Raw genomic sequence first — 26,746 nt, 5'->3', positions numbered from 1 at the left:
CTGCTGTGGCGGCTGGGGCCTCTGCCACCTCTGCCTCCTCTTCCGGAGCCCCTGCTGCCTCGGCTTCGAACGGAAGGTCGTCCAGTCTAATTAGCATATTATGCTTTTATTATTATAGATAGTAATCAGCCCTAGCTGGTCTGTCTCAGTGGTTAGAGTGTCGGCCCAAGGACTGAAGAGTCATGGGTTCGATTTCGTTCAAGGACATGTGTCTTGTTTGCAGGCTTGATCCCTGGCCCTGGTCAGGGTGTGTGAGGGAGGCAACCAATTAATGTATCTCTCTCACATCGATGTTTCTCTCTCTCTCTTTCTCTCCTTCCCCTCCCTCCCTCCCTTACCCCCTCCCTTCTACTCTCTCTAAAAATCAATGGAAAAAAATATCCTCGGATGAGGATTAACAATAACAATAATAATAATTATTAATAATTATATATATGTATATGTGTGTGTATATATATATATATATATATATATATATATATATATATAAAAGCCTACATGACCATTATGACTGGATGACCGGCCGGTAGCTATGACGCACACTGACCACCAGGGGGCAGACGCTCAATGCAGGAGCTGCCCCCTGGTGGTCAGTGTGCTCCCACAGCCAACCTCCTGCAGCAGGCCAACCTCCCACGGTCCCTCCCCACCCACACCCCAGCCAGGCAATCTCCCATGGTCCCTACCCCCGGATGGCCAGCCCTAATTGGCCCTGATTGGGACTGGGTGAGAGGGCCCTTATTGGCCCTGATCACCAGCCAGGCTGAGGGACCCCACCCATGCATGAATTCGTGTACCTGGCTTCTAGTAATCCTATATAATAAAAGGCTAATATGCAAATCGACCAAATGGTGGAACAACCGGTTGCTATGATGTGCAAGGACCACCAGGGGGAAGAAGTTCAACACAGGAGCTGCCCCCTGGTGGTCAGTGCACTCCCACAGGGGGAGCGCTGCTCAGCCAGAAACCAGGATCATGGCTGGCGAGTGCAGCGGCAATGGTAGGAGCCTCTTCCACCTCCATGGCAGCACTAAGGACCCTTTGGGGGATGTCCGCCTGCCAGCTTAGGTCCGCTCCCCATGTTTGAGGGATGTCCGCCTGCTGGCTTAGGCCCACTCCCCATGGGGGACATCCCTTGAGAGGTGCCGGGCTGCAAGAGAGTGCAGGCCAGGCTGAGAGACACCCCCCTCCCACAGTGCATGAATGTCGTGCACTGGGTCTCTAGTAATAATAAGTAAAGCTACAGTAATCAAAACAGTATGATATTGGCCTAAAAACAGGCACATAAATCAATGGAACAGAACAGAGAGCCCAGAAATAAATCCATGCATATATGGTCAATTAATTTATAATAAAGGAGCCAAGAATATACAATGGCGAACAGATATTCTCTTCAATAAATGGTGCTGGGAAACTGGACAGCCACTTTCAAAAGAATAAAAATAGGCCCCTATCTTACACCATACACAAACATCAAATAAAAATGGATTAGTATGTTGAATGTAAGACTTCAAACCATAAAATTCTTTTTTTTAAATAAGTCTTTATTGTTCAGATTATTACAGTTGTTCCTCTTTTTTCTCCCCATAGCTCCCCTCCACCCAGTTCCCACCCCACCCCATGCCCTTACCCCCCCTATTGTCCTTGTCTATAGATGTTCAATTTTTGTCCAGTCTCTTCCCGCACCCCCGAACTCCCTTACCCCCGAGAACTGTTAGTCCACTCCCTTTCTATGCCCCTGATTCTATTATATTCACCAGTTTATTCTGTTCGTCAGATTTTTTATTCACTCGATTTTTAGAGTCACTTGTTGATAGATACGTATTTGTTGTCACTTTGTTGTTCATAATTTTTAAAAATATATTTTATTGATTTTTTTTTTACAGAGAGGAAGGGAGAGGGATAGAGAGTTAGAAACATCGATGAGAAAGAAACATCGACCAGCTGCCTCCTGCACACCTCCTACTGGGGATATGCCCGCAACCAAGGTACATATCCTTGACCAGAATCGAACCTGGGACCTCTCAGTCCACAGGCCAACGCTCTACCCACTGAGCCAAACCAGTCAGGGCTGTTGTTCATAATTTTTATCTTTACCTTTTTCTTCTTCTTTCTCTTCTTAAAGAATACCCTTCAGCATTTCATATAATACTGGTTTGGAGGTGATGAACTCCTTTAGCTTTTTCTTGTCTGTGAAGCTCTTCATCTGACCTTCAATTCTAAATGATAGCTTTGCTGGGTAGAGGAATCTTGGTTGTAGGTTCTTGTTATTCATCACTTTGAATATTTCTTACCACTCCTGTCTGGCCTGCATAGTTTCTGTTGAGAAATCAGCTGACAGTCGTATGGGTACTCCCTTGTGGGTAACTAACTGTTTTTCTCTTGCTGCTTTTAAGATTCTCTCTTTGTCTTTTGCCCTTGGCATTTTATTTTATTTTATTTATTTTTTATTTTTTAAATTTTTTTATTGATTAAGGTGTCACATATTTGTCCTCATCCCCCAATTCCCATCCCCCACCCCTCCCCACGGATGCCCCACCCCCCTGTTGTCCTTAACCATTGGTTAGGCTCGTATGCATGCACATAAGTCCCTTGGTTGTGCCCTTGGCATTTTAATTATGATGTGTCTTGGTGTGGTCCTCTTTGGATTCCTCTTGTTTGGGGTTCTCTGTGCTTCCTGAACTTGTAAGTCTATTTCTTTCACCAGGTAGGGGAAGTTTTCTGTCATTATTTCTTCAAATAGGTTTTCAATATCTTGCTCTCTCTCTTCTTCTAGCACCCCCATAATTCGGATGTTGGTACGCTTGAAGTTGTCCCAGAGGCTCCTTACACTATCTTCATATTTTTGGATTCTTTTTTCTTTTCTGGTTGGGTGTTTTTTGCTTCTTCGTATTTCAAATCTTTGACTTGATTCTTGGGATCCTCTAGTCTGCTGTTGGATCTCTGTATATTATTCTTTATTTCAGTCAGTGTATGCTTAATTTCTAATTGGTCCTTTTTCATATCCTGAGGGTCTCACTAAATTTCTCAGAGGTTTCTAGAAGATTCTTGAAAAACCTTATAACTGTGGTTTTGAATTTTATATCCAGTCGTTTGCTTTCCTCCATTTCTTTCATTTGTGACTTGTTTCTTTGTCTTCGCATTTTGGCTGCTTCCCTGTGTTGATAAAGTGGCTTTGTGTGCTAGGTGTCCTATAGGGCCCCGTGGCTCAGCCTCCCTAGTTACCTGAGGTGGACACTCTTGCTGCACCCCTTTGTGGGCTATATGCACAGTCTTGTTGTAGTTAAGCCTTGATTGTTGTTGGTATCACGGGGCGGAATTGACCTCCAGGCCAATTGGCTGTGAGGACCAGCTGTGTCTACAATGGGAGAACTGCTGTGCTGGAAACACCCTTATGGGGCAGGACTTGCTTCAGTGGGGCTTTGGTGCTCACTGAGTCTGCCCCGTGAGTGTGTCTCTTATGGATCTGAAGAGTTGTAATCTGGTGTGGTCTTACTTTGACCACTGGGTACACTGGCTCTTGGATCTCCAAGGAGGTGCAAAGTCAACCACTGCCTAAGGCCATCCAGCAGGAGCTACAGAGAGATCTGCAGATTCCTCCTCTTAGTTTGGGGTTTGGAGGTACCCAGATGAGGCACAGCTGTGAAGCAATGCAGGCTGTTGACGAGCCTTAGGCCTTCTTTTGGAAGCTCTGGGGTTCTTTGACCCAGCTGCAGTTTGTTAGGTTAGGTTGCAAAAGGCCAGGCCATTCATATGCAAATGCCTCTGCGCACAGCTTGGGTGGGGTTGTAAATTGGGTGAGGCATGGTCTCAGGGAATCACGGGGCGGTGCAAACAGCAATGGTTGCCCATTGGCCCTGCCCTGGATAGGTCCCTGGATCTCTGTGTCCCCTGTGCAGGAACAATGAACGCTGCGACCACCTCTGAGAGAAAGCCACCGTTGTGTTCCGGCCTGATGCCAGACAGTCCAGTTTCTCCCCATATGAGTCTGGGTCCCCAGAGTCTCGCCCGGTACTGGAATTCAGAGCAGTCGGGAGTTTGTATCCCCCTCCCGATTGAAAAAGACCACAGCGTACCCAGTTGCCAGCCCATTTCCGCACGCGCCTCTGTACCTATGCTCTTCCACACCTCTGCACCTCCTACCAGTCTAGATGCGCTTTTCTCTTTCCTTCTAGTTGTAGAACTTCCACTCCGCCAGCTTTCCCGTGGTTCTGGATGATATCCGTTTTTTTCTTTTAGTTGTAGTTTTGATGTGGTTGCGCGAGACAGCAAGTTCAGGTGTTTACTTATGCCGCCATCTTGGTTCCTCTCCTCAAACCATAAAATTCTTAGAAGAAAACATAGGGGGTAAGCTCCTTGACATCATTCTTGGCAATGATTTTTGGATTTGATATCAAAAGCAACAAACGCAAAAATAAACAAACAGGAATACATCAAACTAAATAGTTTCTGTACAACAAAGGAAACCATCAACAAAATGAAAAGGCAACTTGTGGAATAGGAGAAAATATTTGCAAATCATGTATCTGATAAGGGGTTAATATCCAAAATATATAAAGAGCTCATACAACTCAAGAGCAGAAAAAAAAAATCCAATTAAAAAGTGGGCAGAGGCCAAAACCGGTTTGGCTCAGTGGATAGAGTGTCGGCTTGCGGACTGGAAGGTCCCAGGTTCAATTCCGGTCAAGGGCATGTACCTTGGTTGCGGGCACATCCCTGGTAGGGGGTGTGCAGGAGGCAGCTGGAGGCAGCTGATCGATGTTTCTCTCTCATCGATGTTTCTAGCTCTCTATCCCTCTCCCTTCCTCTGTGTAAAAAATCAATAAAATATTTAAAAAAAAAAATAAAAATAAAAAGTGGGCAGAGTAATTGACTAGACATTTTTCCAAAGAGATATAAATGGCCAACTGGTACATTAAAAGATGCTCAACATAACTAATCAGCAGGAAAACAAACCATTCCACAATGAGATATCACCTCACACCTATTAGAATGGCTGTTATCAAGAAGACAAGAGAAAAGTGTTGGCAAGGATGGAGAGAAAGGGAACTTTGTGCACTGAGTGGGAATGTAAATTGGTGAAGCTACCTTACAAAACAGTATGGAGGTTCCTTTAAAAAGTAAAAATAGAATCCTATCTAATAATAAAGTAACATGTAAATTACCATCACTCCGCTACGCCCACGATTGGGCAGCGGGAGGCTGGGGGGCGGGACTCGGGGTGGCCTATCCGGCCTTTGAGAGGCACGGATCCGCTGCCACTGAGGGGGGCTACCCTGCTGTTGAGAGGCACAGGGGGCAGGACTCCCGCCCCCTGTCCCTCTCAACGGCCAGATCCGCGGCCGCTGAGGGGGCCTGCCGCGGACACCCAGCTGCGCCTCTCAACGGCAGGGTAGCCAGGTGTCCATGGCAGCCCCCCTCAGCGGCCGTTGAGAGGCGCAGGGGGTGGGAGTCCCGCCCCCTGCGCCTCTCAACAGCAGGGTAGCCCCCCTCAGCGGCCGCAGACCATCAAAAGTGGGGGAGCTGGGTGCCTGTCTGCTCCGGCAACAGGCATTTCAGAAGCCTCTGCCGAGCCGGAGGCTTCTGAAAGGCCTGGTGCACCAGCGGACAGGCACCCAGCTCCACCGCGAAAAACGAAAGCGTGTAGGAGACCCTACACGTGCATGATTCAATCATGCACTGGGCCTCTAGTTACCATATAATCTAGCAATTCCACTTCTTCAAAATTCCATATTTGAGGGAAACAGAATCACTATCTCAAAGAGATATCCACACCCCCATGTTCACTGTGGAATTACTTACAATAGCCAAGAAATGAAAATAAACTAAATGTCTATCAACAGATGAATAAAGAAAATGTGATATATACATATATGAAATCCAGCCATTTGAGATAACATGGATGGACCTTGAGGGCATTATGCTAAGTGAAATAAGTCAAATAAAGAAAAATACTCTATGATATCACTTATATAGAGAATCTAAAAAAAGTGAACTCAGGCCCTGGCTGGTTTGGCTCAGTGGATAGAGCGTCAGCCTGCAGACTCAAGGGTCCCAGGTTTGATTCCGGTTGAGGGCATGTACCTTGGTTGCGGGCACATCCCCAGTAGGGGGGTGTGCGGGAGGCAGCTGATTGATGTTTCTCTCTCATCGATGTTTCTGGCTCTCCCTCTCCCTTTCTCTCTGTGAAAAATAAAATATATTAAAAAAAAAAAGTGAACTCAGAAACAGAGAATAGATTGGGGACTGCCAGAGGCAGGGATGGATTGTGGGGGGAAATGGGTCAAGGTGGTCAAAAGGTACAAACTTCCAGTTATATGTAAACTTCCAATTGTAAATAAGTTCTGGGAATGTTGGCCCACCCTGGGGGTGTAATGTACTGCAGAAAAAAAGAAAAGAAAATTTATTTAAAAAATGAAATCTATGATAACTTGATTTATAAAATCAATATAAAAATTAAAAAGACGTAAATCATTTGAAAACTAACCCTGGTCTTGTATAAACCAAAATATCGTGCTGTCATTATTTTCCATGGCAAATTTAAAGACATGGATCATGCTAAACACTTCTTTTGTCTTAGAACTAAAACCTTTTTGTTATCTTGTAACTATAGTAATGAAGCCCATTACATAAACACACTTTTCAGTGCCCACAAAGAAAACATATACACTGAGTGGCCAGATTATTATGATCTCTGAATGCATAACAATCTGGCCACTCAGTGTATATCCTACATAATAAAAGGCTAATATGCAAATTGTCCCCTCAACCAGGTGTTTGACCAGCAGGCAGGCCGGCCAACCGCCCATGTCCCCTCCCCCTGGCCAGGCTGGCTGGACCCCACCCATGCACGAATTCATGCACTGGGCCTCAGTATATATATATACTGAGTGGACAGATTATTATGTGTTCAGAGATCATAATAATCTGGCCACTCAGTGTATAGTTTAACAATTCTTTAAGACAGTATTTTTAAAATAAACTTTTTAAAAATATATATTTTTATTGATTTCAGGGAGGAATGGAGAGGGAGAGAGAGATAGAAACATCAATGATGAGGATCATTGATCAGCTGCTTCCTGCACATCCCCCACTGGGGATCAAGCCCGCAACCCAGCATGTGCCCTTGACTAGAACTGAACCTGGGACCCTTCAGTCCGCAGGCTAACACTCTATCCACTGAGCCAAATCAGCTAGGGCTCTTTAAGATATTTTAAACTGTTTAAGTGGACTGGTTATTCCTAGAGCACACACATACAATGGAATAATTTTTAATAGTTAATCTTTAAAGTTTTCCAAAAGAGAGAAATAGACAGCAAAAAAAGTTGAGAGGGAGCTACTTCAGAGAAATATGAAATTACAACTCTAAAAATCTAATCAATGATCCCTCTGCAAGAAAGTTTGAATGTAGAAAAACAGATTTTGACACATACATGCACACCCAAAGAGTGACATTCCTTTTAAAAACAACTCAGGCATTTGACAATTTAATAAAGTCATACAATTAAAAAGTTAGCATTTATTAATATACAAAGTACTGAAGTGAAACATTGCCTACTCTAAACAAAGTAACCTCTCTTTTTGACAAACAAGACAGTTTCCTCATGAGGGTTTCTTTCTCTTTTGTTCTGAGGTACCTTTCGAATAAACAATCTTATTCTTGTCAAAAGTTCCCCAAAATGGTCACTGCAATTCTAAATTGTCTCAAGTGAAATTGTGTCAGTGAGGAAGATATGGGTATAAATTAGAGGAATCGTGAGAAAACATGAAGGAGGCAGGTATTTGGCCCAGTTTTAGTTGGAACAAGGATCCATAAAGATGGTGCTGTGCAACCTTGTACCTGCAGAACTTGGCCAAAGACCAATTGTCCTTGATCAGGAACCAGAGAAAATGTCCTAATTCTGGGCAGAAGGAATGAAACAAAGCAGTTCTCAGGGACACAACCTCTCCCCCTCCCCCACTCCCGCCCCCTGCCCCTCCAGTTCTACAATTCTGTTTCTTTTCCCTCCAGCAAACCCCCTGCCAGACATTATGCTGGACGGTTACCTCACACTTCTCACTACACTTTCTTGTCAACCATGTGTTTCTTATTTCTTTTTTCAGGGTCGGGTATCTCACAGCATTAGCTGGGATTCTCAGACCTTTGCTCAGCTGCACCAGGCACCCCTGACATCCTTTCAGCCCCTTAAATACACCAAGCCTGTTCCCGCCTTAGGGTCTTCCTACTGCCCTTTCCTCTGCCTGGAACTCCCTGCCCTCACACCTCTCCCTGGCCATTGTCAGCGTTAGTGCAGTATCACCTTCTCAGAGAGGCCCTCCATGATGACCTTACCTCCTCACACCCTGCATGTCCTAGCTACTGCCACCTCCCCTGGGAGGCCACCCCCTTAGTCTTGTTTAAAACAATTAACAGGCCTAAAATGGGAGTCACTTGTGTTGAGCCCCACATCAGCAAACCAAGACTTTTAACATCTAACCTCAAGATCTCCCGGGAATGTAACCTTTAACCAGGACACACACACAGCCCCTTCCAGACCTTAGGAGGCCCATCTTTCCTGAAACAATATATTCTTTGCTAATAATGTCCTTTTTTTGCCCCCTTTCTGCCTTTAAAAACCTTTTCTTCCTGTAGCTTAGGGAGCTCGTTTCTGTTTGCTAGATGGGATGCCACCTGATTCGTGAATGGTTGAATAAAGCCAATTTGATCTTTACATTTACTCAGCTGGATTTTCGTCTTTTAACAGCATTCTTTAAGAGCTTCCCCTGGTGTCTGTTTGCAGCTCTCCTCTGTCCAGTGCGAGGGGCTGGCAGGCGGGATACCTTGCCCAATACCCTGCTCCTCGGGGCCTCAGTTTCCCCTCATGCTTGGGAATCTCCCTGAGAGCGCAAGCCCAACCAAGGCACCGGGACGTCGCTTTCCACATCAGGCAGGAGGCCAGGCGCCGCCGGGATCTGGTCTCCGGTATTAACGAGGGGCGCGCACCGCACGCAGCCGCCCGCCTCCGCCCGCACCAGGCCCTGTACCTGCCAAAGGCCACTGCGCATGCTCCGCACTCCCCGCCGCGCGAGGTCGGGACCGGACGTTGACGCGCCTGCGCAGCTGCTGGGCTGCGCTGCTGGGAGGTGCTGGCGCGCCGGGGCTGTTGGCCAGTGTCTCTGAGTGGCGGCGACGTGTGGGCGTGTTGGCCGGGCTGTCCGGCAGGAGGGGTCGGACCCGGGCTCCTGGGGAGCGGCCGGAGGGCGCGGAGAGAGCCCGAGGCCGCCGCCGCCACCACCTGGCATGTCGGCCGAGGCTTCGGGCCCGGCGGCGGCCGGGGCCCTGTCCCTGGAAGCCCCTAAGCCCTGGGGTCTCGAACCTGGCTCCGCCGCCGCCGCCGGGCTCCAGCCGCAGACCCCGAACAGCAAGTACGTGAAGCTAAACGTGGGGGGCTCGCTGCACTACACTACGCTGCGCACCCTCACGGGACAGGACACCCTGCTCAAGGCCATGTTCAGCGGCCGCGCCGAGGTACTCACCGACGCCGGAGGTACCGCACGCCCTTACCTGTGCTGCCCTCCACCCTCCGGGTCGCCGCCTCCCGCACTCCTAGTCTTCCACTCCTAGTCTTTCATCGCCCAGGGTCTTCATGTCCCTTCCCTCATCTCACTGCCCTCCAGTCAACTCCCTCTCACATGCTTCCATCCCCACATCCCATCTCGTCTTCCCTTTTTCGTTCATAATCTTCCTCCTCCCCCAGTCGTGACCCCCAGCAACAACCTACACTTAGAAACAGCCCCCTCTGCACCGCTGCCAGGCCCTGTGGTAAGTGATTTAACATGTCACTTCAGAATTTTCATTCCCACTCCCTCCCAAGTCTCCCAATTCTCCCACCCTTAACTCCCCAGCTCAGAAACCTTGGGAACCAGCAGCATCCGTCCAGGCAACCTTCGCTCATTTTTCCCCAGCTGCCCAGCCTTTTGTTCCCCTCTATTTTAGCGCTGCCAGCAACCAGCCTGCAGAGTTGGAAGATCTTGTCTGTGTCTGTTTCCCCTAATGCACTCTAAGACACCATCTGCAAGTGCAGGTGGTAGAAGGAGAGGCTGCGTTTGGTTTGCCAGGGACACCAGAGTGGAGGGTGGAGGGTTCTCTCTGGCAGGTGAACCTTACCTTCTTGGAGTGTTGCATTCAGGTCTGGGCCTCACAGGCCCAATGGAATCTTACAGTGTTGGAGGGGGGACCCAAAGGGTGTTCACAAAGATTGTGAGAGCAGGAAAATGAACATTTGGGAGGTGGAGCTCAGTCTTCAACTGTCTAAAGGTGAAGAAGGTGCTTATTCAGTAAGTATTTGTAAAGTGCCAGTTCATACTGGGGATACTTTGGGTAAATGGACCTGGGGAGATTAGCCTTATTGAGTTTACCGTTTTTATGGGGACAGGGGAGAACAATAAACAAAACTTGCCAATAAAAAGAGGCATGTGCCCTGGCCGGGTGGCTCCGTTGGTTGGAGTGTCGTCCGGTGCCACAAAAGATTGTGGGTTCCATTCCTGGTCAGGGCCCATACCTGGATTGCGGGTTTGATCCCCAGTCCTCGGCGTGCAGGAGGCAGCTGATCGATGATTCTCATCATTGATGTTCGTGCATGGGTGAGGTCCGGCCAGCCTGGCCAGGGGAAGGGGACATGGGCTGGTGGCCAGCCTGCCTGCTGGTCGAACTCCTGGTCGAGGGGACAATTTGCATATTAGCCTTTTATTATATAGGATATACACTGAGTGGCCAGATTATTATGCGTTCAGAGATCATAATAATCTGACCACTCAGTGTATATGTGTGTGTGTATATATCCTATATAATCCTATATAATAAAAGCCTAATATGCTAAGTGTCCAGTCGACCAGTCAGCTGTTCAACCAATCAAAGCATAATATGCTAATGATATTCTAAGGTCGCTCAACCGCTCTCTATGACATACACTGACCACCAGGGGGCAGACGCTCCGACCAGCAGGTTAGCTTGCTGCTGGGGTCTGGTAGATCAGGACTGAGCGAGATGGGCCAGACACGCCCTGGAGCCCTGCTGCAGTCCCTCCCTGGCTGGCCAACCTCCTGCATCTCTCCCCAGCCCCAATCGTGCACCGGTGGAGTCCCTCAGCCTGGCCTGCGCCCTCTCGCAATCCGGGACCCCTCAGGGGATGTTGGAGAGCTGGTTTCAGCCCGGTCCCGCAGGCCAGGCCGAGGGACCCCCACTGGTGCACGAATTTGTGCACTGGGCCTCTAGTATATATATAAATGGGGGCGCCATGGAAACACTCACTGGACATGTTTTAATGGTATTTCCTTGGATAACACAGAGGTTTGAGAAAAATTCAGACTTGTAGCTTTGGAATCCTTTTTTCATAAAATTTTAGTAGCTCCAGGGCCCCCAGAAAAGCCATCCCTTCTCTTTCTTCTCCCTCTCCCACCAGGCTGGGTGCTGATTGACCGGAGCGGCCGCCACTTTGGTACAATCCTCAACTACCTTCGGGATGGGTCTGTGCCACTGCCTGAAAGTACCAGAGAACTGGGGGAGCTGCTAGGTGAAGCACGCTACTACCTGGTACAGGGCCTGATTGAGGACTGCCAGCTGGCACTACAGGTGAGGGTCCTTCCCCCCCACCTCCTGAGTTCCACGCCTATGCCCATGACCCTGGGAGAGCTGCTCAAGTAGTTAGATAGAAAGGCATTAGAAACAATGAAAGGAAATGTGGGCTACTACTATGAGAGGCTGCCTCTGGCCTGGCTTTGAGTAGCCATGACCCCAGAAAATTTGGGGGTGCTGTCTTCTGCATCCCTGCTGTTTTAGGCAGGGCCCCTCTCAACATTTCATGCCAGGACTATTGCATTGGTTAAATGATTGCTCTCTCTGCTTCTTGCTGTTTCTACCCAGCCAAACCAGCTGTTACGCTACCCCCTGATTAATTATCCTCAAAAATAATCACAATCTAGTCTCCCCTTTGCCCAGAAATCAAGTCATAAATAACTCTCTTGTGCCACTAGGGAAAAAATCTAAACTTAAACTGGAATGTAGTGACTTCCATAATCTGATTCTATCCTGGCAGGCAACACCTCACCACCCCCAGGGGCTTTAAAAAAATTTTTTTTGATAGAAGGTTTGGGGGTTCCAGAGCCCTACCTGCTGTGCTTCATTTCTGTGGATCTCAGGGTTCTGAGGAGAAGATATTGGGAAGCACAGCCAGGACATATGGGTTAAGTGTCACCTCTACTATAGCTGACTGGCTGGCCTTGAGTGAGTCAATTTCTACCTTGGCATTCTGTCCTCATGTTCCAAAAGATAGGGAAGTGAGAAAAATATGTACAATGTAGTGAGTTTTACATAAAGCCCTTTATTCTGTCCTGCTTTTACAATGTTAAAACATCCTTTCTTTTATGATACAATATTAATGGAGACTATGAGGGTTTCTTTTTTGATGTTCTTTGTATATTAAAAAGTGGCAGCTATGAACAAGTGTCTGTTACCTTGGGGAATACTTATTCTTGGAATCCAAAAGTATAGAATTTCTTTTTTTTTTTTTTTTAAATATATTTTATTGATTTTTTACAGAGAGGAAGAGAGAGGGATAGAAAGTTAGAAACATCGATGATAGAGTAACATCGATCAGCTGCCTCTTGCACAACCCCTACCGGGGATGTGCCCGCAACCAAGGTACATGCCCTTGACCGGAATCGAACCCGGGACCTTTCAGTCCGCAGGCCGATGCTCTATCCACTGAGCCAAACCGGTTTCGGCAGTATAGAATTTCTTTGGGCTGTATCCATATTTTTCAAACTTTGTGACTGCATCCCATAGAAAAAATGCATTTCATATTCATAACTGAAATAAGAGTTTTATAAAATGATACTTTCAGTGATATACACTCTGAAATATTATTTTCTTCCTTTCCTTTAATGCTCTTTGAGACCCATTAAGCTTATTTCATGACCCATTAATGGGTAACCACTTGCAGTTTGAATGGGATGATCTTGGAAGTGCATTCCTGAGCTATAGTTTTACATTTGTCTAATGTTATCTCACACCCACTCCTGAAGCTAATGTTTATCTAATGTTATCCACACCCACATAATCACTCCTGTGTGTCAGGAGTGATTCTGCTATCTGCTTGTATGTTCATCTTGTACCCCTGTTTGACTTTTTTTTTTTTTTTTAAGAGGAAGTTAGGGATGCATCCAAGGTCAAAGAGCCACTAAGCAGCTAAGCTCACATTCAACCCCAGGTTATCTGACTTCCAAGTACAGTGTTTTTACTTCTATGCTCCAACTACCTTCCTTCCAGGTTTCCCTGAGACCATTCCCATCCCACCCCACTTGGCTAGTGTTTGCTTGTTAGGAGATTTTTTGTTTTTGTTTTGAAGACTTGGGGACAGAATGTTGAGTCCATCATATACTCCTCAGTGTGTGGCACTTAATCATCATTGGTCTATGCAAATCTTTTCTCTTTTTATTTTTTCCCCCCTTTATTTCCAAACCCCTGTCCACTTCCCTTTCCCCCATAGTTACTCCTCCATATGCTTGGATTATGTTTGTTCCCTTGAAAAGCTAAAGCATTATTTTGTATGCATTTAAGTTTCTATAAATGGCATTTGAGTTATGGATCATGTGTTTTGTTTCTTAATTCAGTACTTTTTTCAAGATTTATTCATGCTGCTCCATGTACATTTAGTTCTTTGCTTCTAACTATTGCACAGGAATCTGTGGTATGCATTCACCATATTTTATGTATGCATTCCCCTGAGGTTAGAGACCTAGAGGGACTCTCCACTTTCTGCCCCCACAAATGGTGCCACCGTGAACATCTTCATACATGTGCCCTGTGGGTCCTGGGCCAGGGTTTCTCATGATTGTAGCTGGGAGTGGAATTGCTGGGTCACAGGACACATACCAAAAAATTTCATCATTATCATCAGATTACTCTCCCGAATGGCTGTAGCACTTTACACTCTTGTTCAGCAGTGCATAAGGGATCTAGTTTCTGCATATCTTTGACAGCACATAGCATGATCCAGTGTTCTAATTTTGCCAATCTGATTTGTATAGAGTGATCTCATTTTAATTTGCATTCCTTTCATTACTAATGAGATCTTTTTATATACTAGCTTTTTTAGTTTCCCCTTATGTTCATACTCTTGTTATTTTTCCATGTGTTTATTGATTTTTAGAGAGAAGAAGGGAGAGAGAAAGAAACATCAATCAGTTGCCTCCCATATGAGCCCCAGCCTGCCCCAAGTGGGATGGAACCTGCCACCTAAGTATGTGCCTGACTGGGAATCAAACCCTCAACCTTTTGGTGTATGGGACGGTGCTCAACCAACTGAGCTGCCTATTCATATTCTTTCTTGGCCGGCCATGTGGCTTAGTGGTTGAGCATCGACACATGAACCAAGAGGTCAGTTTGATTCCTTGTCAGGGCACATGCCCCCATTGTGGTTCAATCCCCAGTAGGGGGCATGCAGGAGGCAGCTGATTGAGGATGTTTCTCTCTACCCCACTCTCTCTCTCTCTCTCAAAATCAATAAAAATATTTTAAAACATTTAAAAATTATATTTTTCTTGTTGCTTTACAGGAATCCTTGCATAATTTAGCTTAGTTCCTATGGAGAATTAAGGCCTATTTCCCTAAGGCATGTATTATGCATAATAAATTTACTGTTCTCCTATGTATCTAGAATGGTAGTACTTACCTACCCTCCTTGGGAAAGTTCAGAAAATAGTTACTCAGATTATTTGCTAGGTTTTCAGATTCAGGAGAGGAACCCCAGCTGAAGAAGTTTGGTTCTGATAATAATTTCTAGTCAGTTTCAGATGTTGCCAGCATTTTCTCCTAGAATGTCACTTGCCTATAGCAGCTATTGTTGAATGGAAATACTTGGACTTTTTTTTTTAATTGTAAATAACCATTTATTATTTTTAAAGCAGTATGTATATGTTATAGAAATTTAGAAAACACAGATAATTAAAAATACAAAGTATCAAATGTCCTTCCAGATGTGTGTGTGTGTGTGTTTGCCAAAATACAATCACACTGTATGTGCTGTTTGTAATCTGCTTTGTTAATAATTGCCATCTTTCCATGTCAATAAAATTTTATCTAATATCCAGGGCATACACACATTCTAGAAATGTCTTTTATAGCTGGTTCATCTAAAGAAGGACCCAGTCTAGATCCTTGCACCATCTCTGGTTATTATGTTCTTCAAGGTTCTTCCAACCCAGTCCCTTTCTTCTCACGATGCTGACTTGTTAAAGAGACCAGTTGTCCTGCACAATGGCGCAATTTCCGAATTTGCCTGGTTGTTTACTTGTGGTATCATTTGGTTTGTAACCCACCCCATTATGAGTTTTCTATAAACTACATGATGGATATAAAGGCTTGATATTAAACATTTTGGTTAGAATACATTTTAGGTAATTTTATATTTTTCATATTGTTTGTACTGAGAGATCCATAATATTGCTAATGTGGCTCATCATTAGTGATGCTCAGAATTAGCCCCTTGATTCAGATGATGTTGGTGTGATCCTTCCATTGTAGTTACATTCCCTTGTTGCCAACTATAAAGTAATCTGTTTGATGTTAATTTGGCAGTATATGAATGGCAATTACCTATCAACTACACACCAATTGGTAACCCTTACCTGAGTCAGTAATTTCATTGGGGTTGTAGAATAATTATAATTGTATCATACCATCAACATTATTAAGTGTGGTTATTTATAAGGTTTCCATTGTCAACCAGAGAAATTCTGAATTTAATGTAGTCAAATTCCTTTTTTTTTTTTTCTTTTTTGCCTAAAGGTGTATCCTTTAGGATCTTGTTTAAGAAGTTTTTTTCCATTCTGTATTTTTGAAACAGCTTTATATTTTTATCTTTTATATGTGGATCTTTTAATCTAAAGGGAATTCACTGTTGTAAATATGAATTATGAAGGGATTTAACTCTTTTTTGTCCTCCTTATAGTGAACTAGTTTTCCCAATGCCATTTATTAAACAGTCTGTGCTAGCCAGTGTCCAAAATAGCCACCAAGCTCAGCTGGCATGGCTCAGTGGTTAAGCGTGGACTTAAGAACCAGGAGGTCACAGTTCAGTTCCCTGTCAGGGCACATGACTGGATTGTGGGCTCGATCCCCAGTAAGGGGCATGCAGGAGGCAGCCGATCAATGATTCTCTCTAATCATTGATGTTTCTATCTCTTTCTCCCTCTCCCTTCCTTTCTGAAATCAATAAAAAAAATTAAAACAAAAAATGGCCACCAAAATTGTCCAAAATTCTTGCCTCCTGCTTATTCTGGCTCATGTTTAATCCCCTCCCACACTGAATAGGGCTAACCTATGTAACCAGTAGGATATTGCAGAAATGATAGCGTGTGACTTTTAAAGCTAGGTCATAAAAGATATTGCTGTTTCTGCCCTTCTCTGGGATCACTCATTCTGAGGGAAGCTAGCTGCCGTGTGGGGATACTCACGCAGCCCTAGCTTGGTGAGGAGCTGAAGCCTCCGCCCACAGCCAGCACAAACTCCCACTCATATGGGTGAACTATCTCAGAAGCGGATCCTTGAGGCCTATTCAGGTCTTCAGATAACTACAGCCCTGGCCAACATCTGGACTCCAATTCATAAAAGACCGTGGTCCAGGACCACCTAGCTAAACCAATCTCAGTTCCCAACCTCCAGAAACTGTGAGATAATAAATGTTTGTTTTAAGCCAATAAGTTTGTAGTAATTTGTTGCCCAGCAATAGATAACAGATTTTGATATCTGGAGTGGGATTCTGCCTTAACAGAAACTAAATGTGGGCATGGTTTTAGACCTGGGAAGTGGGCAGAAGCTGGAAGGACTTTGGAGTGTGTTAATAAAAGCCTAAATAGTTTTAAAGAGTTCATCTATAGGAGTCTGATGACCTTTAAGGAGGCTGCAGTGAGGAAAATGTTATTGGAAACTGGTGCAAAGGCGACCCCTTGTTCTGTAGTGGCAGAAGGTTAGCAACACTGTCTCCCACAGTAATGGGGAGGTGGAAACATACCTGATGAACTGGGTGACCTAGCTAAAGAGATTTCCAGACTGTTGAAGTTGCCACAATGTTTCTGGTTGCTTACAGTAAAATAAAAGAGGAGAGGGTAAGCTAAAAGTAAAACAGTTGAACAAAAAGGAGCCAGGAATTACTGAGTTTGGCGCAGTGGATAGAGTGTCGGCCTGTGGACTGAAGGGTCCCAGGTTCAATTCCAGTCAAGGGCACATGCCTGGGTTTCGGGCTTAATCCCCGGGAGGGGCCGTGCAGAAGAAAGCTGATCAATAATTCTCATCATTGATGTTTCTATCTCTCCCTTTCCCTTCCCCTCTGAAATCAAGATATATATATATATATATATATATTATATTTTTTATAAAAAACAAATAGCTTGTAGGCCAAGAGCAAATACAGGGTATTTTCAGTAAAACTTGGTCTAAAGAAGCTATGGATGCAATTGTAAAATCTTTTAAAATCTCAAAAATATCCAAGAAGATATCTCAGAGAATCATTCAATCAAATAATAGTGCATCTAAGAAGCTTAAAGATGCCCCTCGGCAGTCTCACACAAGCCCAAAGTAGAGAAGAGCTTATTTCACAGAGATTTGTATACGTGGCTTTTGCTTAGTGAAGTGAACCCCAAGACACAAGATGCCCAATAAATTTTAAGAGAATTCTCTTGGCAAAAGCACTGAAAGGCACAGAGATAGTGCAAGAGGAGAAGAGGCCTTTAGAACCCCAAATTCTGCAGGCAGGAAGCGACTAAGAAAACTGTGGAGCTGCAAGCATGGACTGTCTTTCATGGAAAAGGAAGGATAACTCAGGGCAGAACCAAACCCATAGAGAATCATTTTGGGGTAAGAGTAGGCATCAGAGAACTCCCAACATTTGTCCAGCTGGATTAAGAATTTTCGTGAAGCAGTGACTTCTAGGTGCCTCCTGTCCCCTGCCCCGCCCTTTTGAACAAGAGTGCCCTAGTTTGTATCCTTATATCTGCCCCACCATTGTGTATTGGGTATTTGGAAAAAAGACGACTTGTCTTGAGTTCACAGGTCTTCAGATCAAGAGCAAATGTACTTAAGGAGTTATAGTTAAGGAACTACATCCAAGGTGCCTCATCTCCACCTGGACCTGATTTAGATGACAAGATTCTGTATTTCAAGCTGATGCTGTAATGAGATGAGACTTTGGGGGATTATTGGAAGCCATAAATGTGTTTTGCATATGGGAGGGATTTGAATCAATGGAGCCAGCCTCTAAGGCAGTCCCCAATGATCTTATTTTCAGAATTCATTCTCTTGTGTAGTTTCCTCCCACACTGAATAGGTCTGACAAAACTAGGTCATAAAAGACATTCAGGTCTCCACCTTGCTCCCCCTGGAATTACTTGCTTTGGAGAAGCCAGCTGCCATGTTATAAGGGCACTCAAGCAACTCTATGGAGAAGTCCAAGGGACAGGGATCAGATATTTCCCGCCAATAACCAGCATGAACTTGACAGCCATATGAACAAGCTTTCTCAGAAACAAATCCTCCAGACTCAGTCATGCCTTCAGATTACTGCAGCCCCAGCTGACTTGACTACAACCTCATGAGAGACCCCATGCCAGGACCACCCAGCTAAACTCCTGAACCACAGAGACTGAGAAATGTTGATTTAAACTGTTAAATTTTGGAGCAGTTTGCTACACAGCAATAATCAATACACTTGTGGTGTCGTCTTTGTAAATATCAGTTCTCATATATACATTAGTCTGTTTCCAATCTCTCTATTGTGTTCCATTGTTTTTGTTTGTTTCTGCACCAAAACAACACTGTTTTCATTATTATGGCTTTGTAGGATATTTTAATATCTGGCTCTTTTTTAAATTGACTTAAATAGTAGACTTTTATTCCATATTAATTTTAGAAGAAGTTTTATGAGTGTCTCAAAAATTTTTTAATTTGTGTTAGAATTGCACATCTAGTTTTTATGTCGGGAGAGGTGAGAGGAGCTTTGGCATGACGATTCTAGAAGACAGAAAAAAGGAAAGAAGCCTGTGTGTCTGGTTCTGATTCTGCCTCCAGCCTCTCACCCAGCCAGATTCATTAATTTAACAGATACTTACTGAGCGTCTATTGTACCCTGCGCTTACCACCTACATGGGAAGAGACCATTAGCAAATAGACTAAAAACTAAGAAAATGTGAGGAACTGAGTGCTGTGAAGAAAGTGAACTGATACTGTGAAGAGGAAGTAGAGGAGGCTGCTGTAGCCAGGGAGCTTAGGGAGGAGGACCAGCACCCTGAGGGGCACTGTTTGAGTTGAGATCTGAATGATGTGGAGGAGCCAGCCACAGAAACTTAGTGCAAAGTGTCTCTGGTAGTGGGAACAGCAAAGGGTTAGGTGGGCACAAACCGGATGTGCCACACAGCAAGCAGGGGAGAGAGGTAGGGACAAGATCAGAGATGCCAGATGCTGCAGAGTCTTGTGGACAACTAAGGAGTCTGGATTTTCCCCCAAAAGGTGGCAAGTAGCTTTTGATGACTTTTAAGTGGGTAAGTGAGTGACCTTTGGTTGTGCTGATAACCACCTTCCGCTTCTTCTCCAGCAAAAAAGGGAGACCCTGTCCCAGCTGTGCCTCGTCCCCATGGTGACATCTCCCCAGGAGGAGCAGCAGCTCCTGGCCAGCACCTCCAAGGTGAGGCCCTGAGTCCTTAGGGTGGAGGTTGGGGCCTCTCCCTGCAGCCTGAGCCCCACCCTTCTCCGTCCTCTCTCCCCCAACAGCCCGTGGTGAAGCTCCTGCACAACCGCAGTAACAACAAGTACTCCTACACCAGGTGACTGCCATGGGGCTAGGGAGGTGCACTGGGTGGAACCCTGGGCTCAAGACAGCTCTGCTCCTGGCCCACGGGGAGGGCTATGGCCACACAGAAGGACGAAAGGAGTGCCTGCCTGAATGGGAATTCCAGCTCTGCCACTTACCCACTGGGGACCTCGGACAGGTCATTTTCACTTCTGAGCTTTAGTTTATCAGTAAACGGGTTTTGGTGAGGATTTGATGATAATGACTAGCATTTACTAAGTGCTTATGTTATAACAGGCATTATTCTAAGTGCTTTACATATATTAATACATAATCCTCACAATTGTTTGAAGGAGGTATTGTGATCTCCATTTTGCAGCTGAGGAAATTGAGGCACTGAGAGGTGAAGTAATTTGCCTAGTTTCACCCAGTTAAAAAGTGGTGGAGCTAGGATGCCAGGTGATGCAGCCTGACTCCAGAGACTGCACAGGTAGCCACTCTGCTGTGCTGGGATTTGCTCAGCAAATGCTGCTTCCTTGCAGACACCTGCTTGGCCTGGCCCCAGGGGTGGAGGAAGGTCCCTGCTGGGCATCAAACCCCTGGGCAGGACCCTATGCTGGGGGGAACAGAGGGTGGGAAGCCACTTGTGCTGAGGCCTCCTGGCCCCTGGTCTTCAGCACTTCAGATGACAACCTACTTAAGAACATCGAGCTGTTTGACAAACTGGCCCTGCGCTTCCATGGGCGGCTGCTCTTCCTCAAGGATGTACTGGGGGACGAGATCTGCTGCTGGTCTTTCTACGGGCAGGGCCGCAAAATCGCCGAGGTGTGCTGCACCTCCATTGTCTATGCCACGGAGAAGAAGCAGACCAAGGTCAGAAGGGGTTCAGGGCCTGGTCAGGGAGGGCTATGGTGGTTGGCAGGACCAGGACCCTGGACAAAGGCAGCCGAGCAGATCAGGCAGGGGGAAATCTATCACTGAGTCAGGATCCAAGTTCTAGGGTCTTAACTGTGTAAATCATGATGTCATACCATCTAGCCTCTGGCAGTCTTATCAGCCTGGTCTCTTCTGACCTTCATGAGGGATGTGCCTCAGATACGCCAGAATCTTGAAAGTCTCTACGTACCAAATGCTATTTCACACCTCCCCAACTTTGCACACATTCCTTTTTGTTGTTGTTAATCCTCACCCTAGGATATTTTTTTCCATTCACTTTTAGACAGAGTGGAAGGTGGGGGGTGGGGTTGGCGGGAGAAACATCAATGTGAGAGAGAGACATTGATTGGTTTCCTCCTGCACGTGCCCCAACCGGGGCTGGGGATCAAACCTGGAACCCAGGTACATGCCCTTGATCAGGAATTGAACCCATTACCCTTTCAGTGCTCAGCTGATGCTCTAACCACTTAGAAACACCAGCCAAGGTTACATTATTCCTTTTTCTTGGGATTATTTTTCCTCATCCCTGTCTGCATGATGAATTTGTACTTAATCTTTAAGACCCAAGTCAAGCATCACTTTATTTGAGACACCTTCACTCATGAACGTTCACCCTAACAATCCCAGACAAAGTTGGTCATTCTTCTCCCTTAGTTAAATAAAGCTGGGATGCTGAGGGTGATGAGGGGGAGTTACTTCAGTAGTAAGGTGTTAGCTCCTTGAGAGTAGGGCTGTATCTTTTTATTCCCCCTATTTCTCTAGCACTAGTGGAGGCTCATAGAAGAGTTTCTCACACAGTGGAAGCTAGGAAACATTTATTGAATGCGTGAGTGAATGACCCAGCTCTAAGAAGCTTCCTCTGTTATTGGGAAGACAAGAAGATAAACCAATAATTAGAAGGTAGCTCTTTAAGAGTTATGTTAGTTATATTCCTCCAAGACACACAAGGGGAACCCCCAGTCACCTCTTTGTTTCATCCCTTTCTACTTCATCACTCTGTGCTGGTGCATTGGCCTTGCTGCTGCTGATCAAATCATATACTAAACCCACTCCTGTGCCAGAACTTTTACACTTGCTGTTGCCTCTTCCCAGACTGCTCTTCCTCTAGTTACCCACCTGGCTCCCTCCCTCTTCTCCTTTGGCCATTGGTCAAGCATCATCTTCTCAGTGAGGCCTTCTCTGAATACCCTCTGAGAACATTCCTGGCCGTGACTATCCTCACCCCCTTTCCTGCTATAGGTGCCCCCCCACCCCCGCCCCATAACATTTGTGATCATCTGACAGTTTGTATTTTGTTAAATGTATGTCTGTGTCCTCCCCCTGGAATGTAAACTTCCTGTGGATAGGAGCTTTGTTTTGTTCGTTGCTATGCTCCCAATGTCTAGAACAACACCTGGTACAGTGCACTTATTCAATAAGGTTTGTCTAATGAAAGAATATACCAAGAGACTTAGTAGCAAAGGAGAGAAAATAAATAACTGCCTGACTTCAGAGCTGGACTTTGAAGTATAAGTGTGACTTCGCTGAGTTAAGAAGTTGCAAAGAGGACAGTCCAGCCAAAGAACCTGTGATTGCAAAGACTAGGAGGTGTGCCAGTGCAGGAGCAGCTGGGGGAAAGGGGTCGCTGTGTGGCTGGATCAGAGGATGGGAGCTGGGGGTTGCTGGCCTTTTACAGGTGGAATTCCCAGAGGCCCGGATCTTTGAGGAGACCCTGAACATCCTGATCTACGAGACTCCCCGGGGTCCAGATCCAGCCCTCCTGGAGGCCACAGGGGGTGTAGCTGGAGGTGGTGGGGTGGCCCGAGGGGAGGATGAGGAGAACCGAGAGCATCGTGTCCGCAGGATCCATGTCCGGCGCCACATCACCCATGACGAGCGTCCTCATGGCCAACAGATTGTCTTCAAGGACTGATCTTGACCTTTCTCCTTGTTTTTCTTCTGCCACTGGGACCCAGTCCCTTTCTTTCCTCCCCTTCCCATACCTTTGCCCCGGCTTTGCTGGCCAAGTCGTGGGTCTCCCTTCTGTCCTTTTATTGCATGGTACTTTCACTTTGGCCCTTTTCCATTCATTCTCACTTCATTGCTAATAATACGGTACATTCCAGCCCCTTCCCTCAGTCAGAGCCCTTCAGAAGGCCTACATTCATTTCCTTATCACCACTCTTGCCCTGCTATTTTCCCTTACCAGCTGGTTTAAAATGATTTAGAGTTCTCTTTTTTTTTTTTTTTAGTACATTGTACATGCCAAAGTGTCAAGCCAGCCCTTAATAACACCCTCCACATTCTGAGCTGCCTCCCAACCATTGTGCAGGATAGTTTGCTCCCTCTTTCCCTTTCTATTCTCCCTACCTCTTTAACTTTGTATTAGGCTGGCCTGGGCCTGCACCAGCTCAGCTGTCTTCTCAATCTGTTTCATATTATTTATTATTTTAATTTTCTATTAAATTATTGAAATAAAGTTGAATTGAGGATCTGGTGCTAACTCCCAGGGTGATGGCCAGGGAGATGGCTTATGTTAAGGGGGTACCTCGCTAGCTGGATGGGAAGACATGCACCCCTGCTGTGGGGCTAGTAGCTGGGAAGAAAGTAGTCAGGAGTTAAAAGAGAATTTAAGATCTGTATTTCGATGTTTCACTAGCAAGTTCCCACCCTCAGCCCCACCCCACCTCCTGCATTGGAGAGGAGGTCCTGGCTACCATGCAGCCACCCCTGAGTGCAGCATATCTCCAGCCCAGATGTCTGAAGGCAACACCTTCCTTCAAGGGTCTGGTGCAAAGACAAAGTCGAGGGCCTGGCGCTCAGCTCCAGCCACGTTGGGATGCCAAAGGTCCACGATGAAGACTACTCGAGGTCCATCTTCAGGGGAGCCTAGGGTACATGGGAATGGAGGCAGGAAAGTAGCTGACATTAAGTACTTATATGCCAGAGCACTCATCAAGTAATCAAAAAAGCAAACACTTTGTAAGTAAATGCTGGGCACTGTTCATTGTGTGCATTAACTATTAATAATCAAAACAGACTCTGTTTATACAAAGTAACAGGCACAAGGAGGTTAAATAAGTTGCCCAAGTTCATGCAGCGAGTAAGTGCCAGAGGTCTGTGTTGTATGAAAGGAGAGGTTAGCACTCCCCTTGACAAGGGTGGAGGAGGCCCTCGGGCCTGACAACATACCTGTAGTTAAGATGTCGCCACCTACTTGGTGGCATCTAACCATGTAAGTGCCAGAGGAGCACAGGAACCCAGATCCAGGCCCAGGGTCTTGTGCTGTTAACCACTTTGCACCTACATTAATTTATTTAATCCTTCAGCCACCTGATCAACAAAGCAGTTTCCCCATTTCACAGGTGACTGGAAATTATGACTTGTTCAAAGTTATGCAGCTAGAAAGTGGTGGTACTGGAACAGCAAGCCAGTGGGCCTGAGTCTGCAGCCTCTCATCTATTCCCCTTCACTCTTAGTCCCTCATCCCTTCTAGCAGAATGGGACCCCATTACCATTATGAGCCACTGTGTGCAGGAAGGAGTCATCCACCAGTAGACAGTGTCCCTCAGCCCAGCACTGGGGCTCACCTCCAACCACCAGCTCACAGCCAAGGGGGATCTTCAGACCTGTGGGAAAAGACCCAGGCATCCAACATTCCAGCCTCTATGGAAGGAGCCCATCCCATTCAGTCAAAAAGCAGACTGAGGGTCCTAAACACCAGATTCTGTGGCGGTTCCTCTTGCTCTCTGGAAGGTGACTGGAATATAATTATAAAACAACAAGAGGCCCAATGCACGAAAATTCATGCAAGAGTAGGCCTTCCTTCCCCTGTCTGCTGGCACCAGCTTCCCTCCAGCACCCGGGAACCCGGCTGGCTTCCCTCCGGCCGCCCACAGACACCCAGGACCCTGCTGGCTTCCCTTGGGCCCTGGCTTCGTCAGGAAGGACATCTGGAAGATAGCTGGTCTGATTAGCATATTACCCTTTTATTGTTATAAATACTGGCTAAAAGAAGTACTGGGAGATAAGGGAAATGCAGTGCAAAGCACAACCTATTCTGTTTTAGAGAAAGGGAAGGCTTCCCGGAGGAAGTGGCATCTCCTCCAGGGCTTCTGACAATTTAACTCAAGAACCTAGTATGTGCTGGGCCTTCCCTTCCTGCGAATAGAAAACTAATGACTTCATCCTTGCCCAGGGACCACACAGTAGAGTACTGTGAGAAAACTGAGCAGCCACTTCAAATGATGAGGAATAAGAAGACATCCCAGAGGAGGTGTGACACTTGAAAATATGAGTCCTAAAGACTCAGTACGAGTTTTCCAGGAGGTGATACAATGATAAAGGTAAAGACATTTAGGTTAAGGTACAGCATGAATGTGGTGTCTGCCAGGATTAGCCAGAAGGCCTTTATTTTTGAAAGCATGGTGGGAGAAAAGGCAAGGAAGGGAACAGATGGGAGGTGAGGAGAGAAAGGATCTAGACTTGATCCTGAGGCGAGTGTGCTTCAAAGTGGAGGATACATCCATCTGGTAGCACAATAAGACCATGGAATTAAATAACCAGAAACTTGTTTCCCTTTCCATTTTCTCAATCTTTAAAACATCAAAAAGAGCATCTCAAGTTTGGTGCTACCATGACATTAACACCCTACTAACATTGCTCCCTTCTAAGTGAAGAGAGTGTAGGCTTGTGTCTCAGAGAGACTAGAGTATTTAGCCAAAATTTGTAAAGCCTTTTTTGAAGTTTAAATTTGTTTTTATGATTACTTTCTATTTAGGACAAGTAATAATGATTATCATTGTTCTATAAAAATTCCTTTTAAGTAAAACAAAATGTGGGGGAAGTCCATATGAAGAAACATAGTTCAGGTGGTAAATGGCTATGGCAAAGCTTATGAAGATAGTTTGCAGGTAACTGAAGCTCAGGAAATGCCACTGCTGTGGGCAACAGTTGTAGTGGAAGATTTCTGAGAAGAGGCATGATCAGAACCACAGTGTAGAAAGCTCTGGTGGCAGAGGAGAAGCAAGGAGGTTGTCTGCAGGCATCATCTACTTACCCAGATGGCATCTGACCCGGGCATTGGTGGGCCCACAGCGGCCTTCAAGCCGGGCCCCCGGAAGAAGGACAGAAAAGCCAGCATTGCCGAAGGAGTTGGCACTCATGAAGCTCCGCAGCCCCCTCAGTGCCCGATAGGCCCCAGGGCACCGGCGACAGTTGTTGGGCTGGCACCGGCCTGCTTGGTACAGCAGGAGCTGGTAGCACCCAGGAGCCAGTGGTGGGGACCAGCCCCGAGGCAGAGGGGTAGTTCCTGAGAAATCCCAGCTCACAGCCCCAAAGTCCCGCAAAATAGCAGGGAAGCTGCTTTCCAGGAGCTCCACATCATGTCGCTGGGCATCCCGGGGCACAAAGGGCACAGAGGGCAAGTTTGGCAAGAAAAGCAGACCTGGGCGCTGAATGCCCAGGACCCCTGGCCCTCCCCCAGGGCCTGGGCCACCCTGAGCTGCCCGCCTCACCCTACCCATCCCTGCCCAGGAGTAGCGCCTGGCGTAGGCCCGAAGGCGGCGGCTCACTAGACCTTCTGTCCTAGGTCCTTCCCCAGGCTCCCCAGAGCTCCCTGGGCTTGGCCTGCCAACCTCAGAGCATCCCCCAGGCCCACCACTGACACCCCCAGCCTGACTCCCAGCTGCCAGGGCCTGCAGGTCCTGGGAGCCTAAGTAGTAGCAGTACCAGAGGAAAAGGGAAGTGAGGGCTCCGAGCAGCAGGGTGAAGGCTGAGGAGACCAGGGGCAAAGACCACGTGGACATGATGGGCAGGGAGGCCATGGCCAAGAGGCCTGGGGCATCTTCCAGACCCCAGTTCCCCTGTCCCTCCATTTCTTCCTCCATGGCTACTCCCTGGTTCCCCCCGGGGCTGTTTCCCTTCCACATTTCCACTCTGTTCTCCCTCCTTCTGAAGTCTTTTCTCCACCTTGTATCTCCCTCTTTCTCTCCTCCCTTATGTACCTTTAA

The 26,746-nt window shown here is 46.3% G+C and overlaps 2 protein-coding genes and 1 non-coding gene across 3 annotated transcripts; 2 read left to right on the top strand and 1 right to left on the bottom strand.

Moving 5' to 3' along the window:
- Positions 1 to 9,134: 9,134 nt before the first annotated feature.
- Positions 9,135 to 23,208, top strand: KCTD13 (potassium channel tetramerization domain containing 13). The gene is made up of 6 exons (XM_008152848.3): positions 9,135 to 9,527; positions 11,442 to 11,611; positions 19,626 to 19,715; positions 19,802 to 19,854; positions 20,498 to 20,693; positions 22,432 to 23,208. The coding sequence occupies exons 1-6, from the start codon at positions 9,281 to 9,283 to the stop codon at positions 22,666 to 22,668; spliced, it is 993 nt and encodes a 330-aa protein (XP_008151070.1). The 5' UTR covers positions 9,135 to 9,280; the 3' UTR covers positions 22,669 to 23,208.
- A 263-nt stretch (positions 23,209 to 23,471) lies between these two features.
- Positions 23,472 to 26,665, bottom strand: ASPHD1 (aspartate beta-hydroxylase domain containing 1). Its single transcript, XM_028127515.2, has 3 exons — positions 25,795 to 26,665; positions 24,251 to 24,364; positions 23,472 to 23,624 (listed from the first exon to the last, which is right to left on the bottom strand). The coding sequence occupies exons 1-3, from the start codon at positions 26,663 to 26,665 to the stop codon at positions 23,515 to 23,517; spliced, it is 1,095 nt and encodes a 364-aa protein (XP_027983316.2). The 3' UTR covers positions 23,472 to 23,514.
- Positions 23,856 to 23,978, top strand: LOC114226843 (U6atac minor spliceosomal RNA). Its single transcript, XR_003612962.2, has one exon. It is a non-coding gene; the product is annotated as a U6atac minor spliceosomal RNA (small nuclear RNA).
- Positions 26,666 to 26,746: the final 81 nt, after the last annotated feature.

Source organism: Eptesicus fuscus, chromosome 4, assembly GCF_027574615.1.
Source record: "Eptesicus fuscus isolate TK198812 chromosome 4, DD_ASM_mEF_20220401, whole genome shotgun sequence".
NCBI classification, from domain to species: Eukaryota; Metazoa; Chordata; class Mammalia; order Chiroptera; family Vespertilionidae; genus Eptesicus; species Eptesicus fuscus.
The sequence above is the reverse complement of the archived record's forward strand: the minus strand, read 5'-3'. Positions and strand labels throughout refer to the sequence as shown.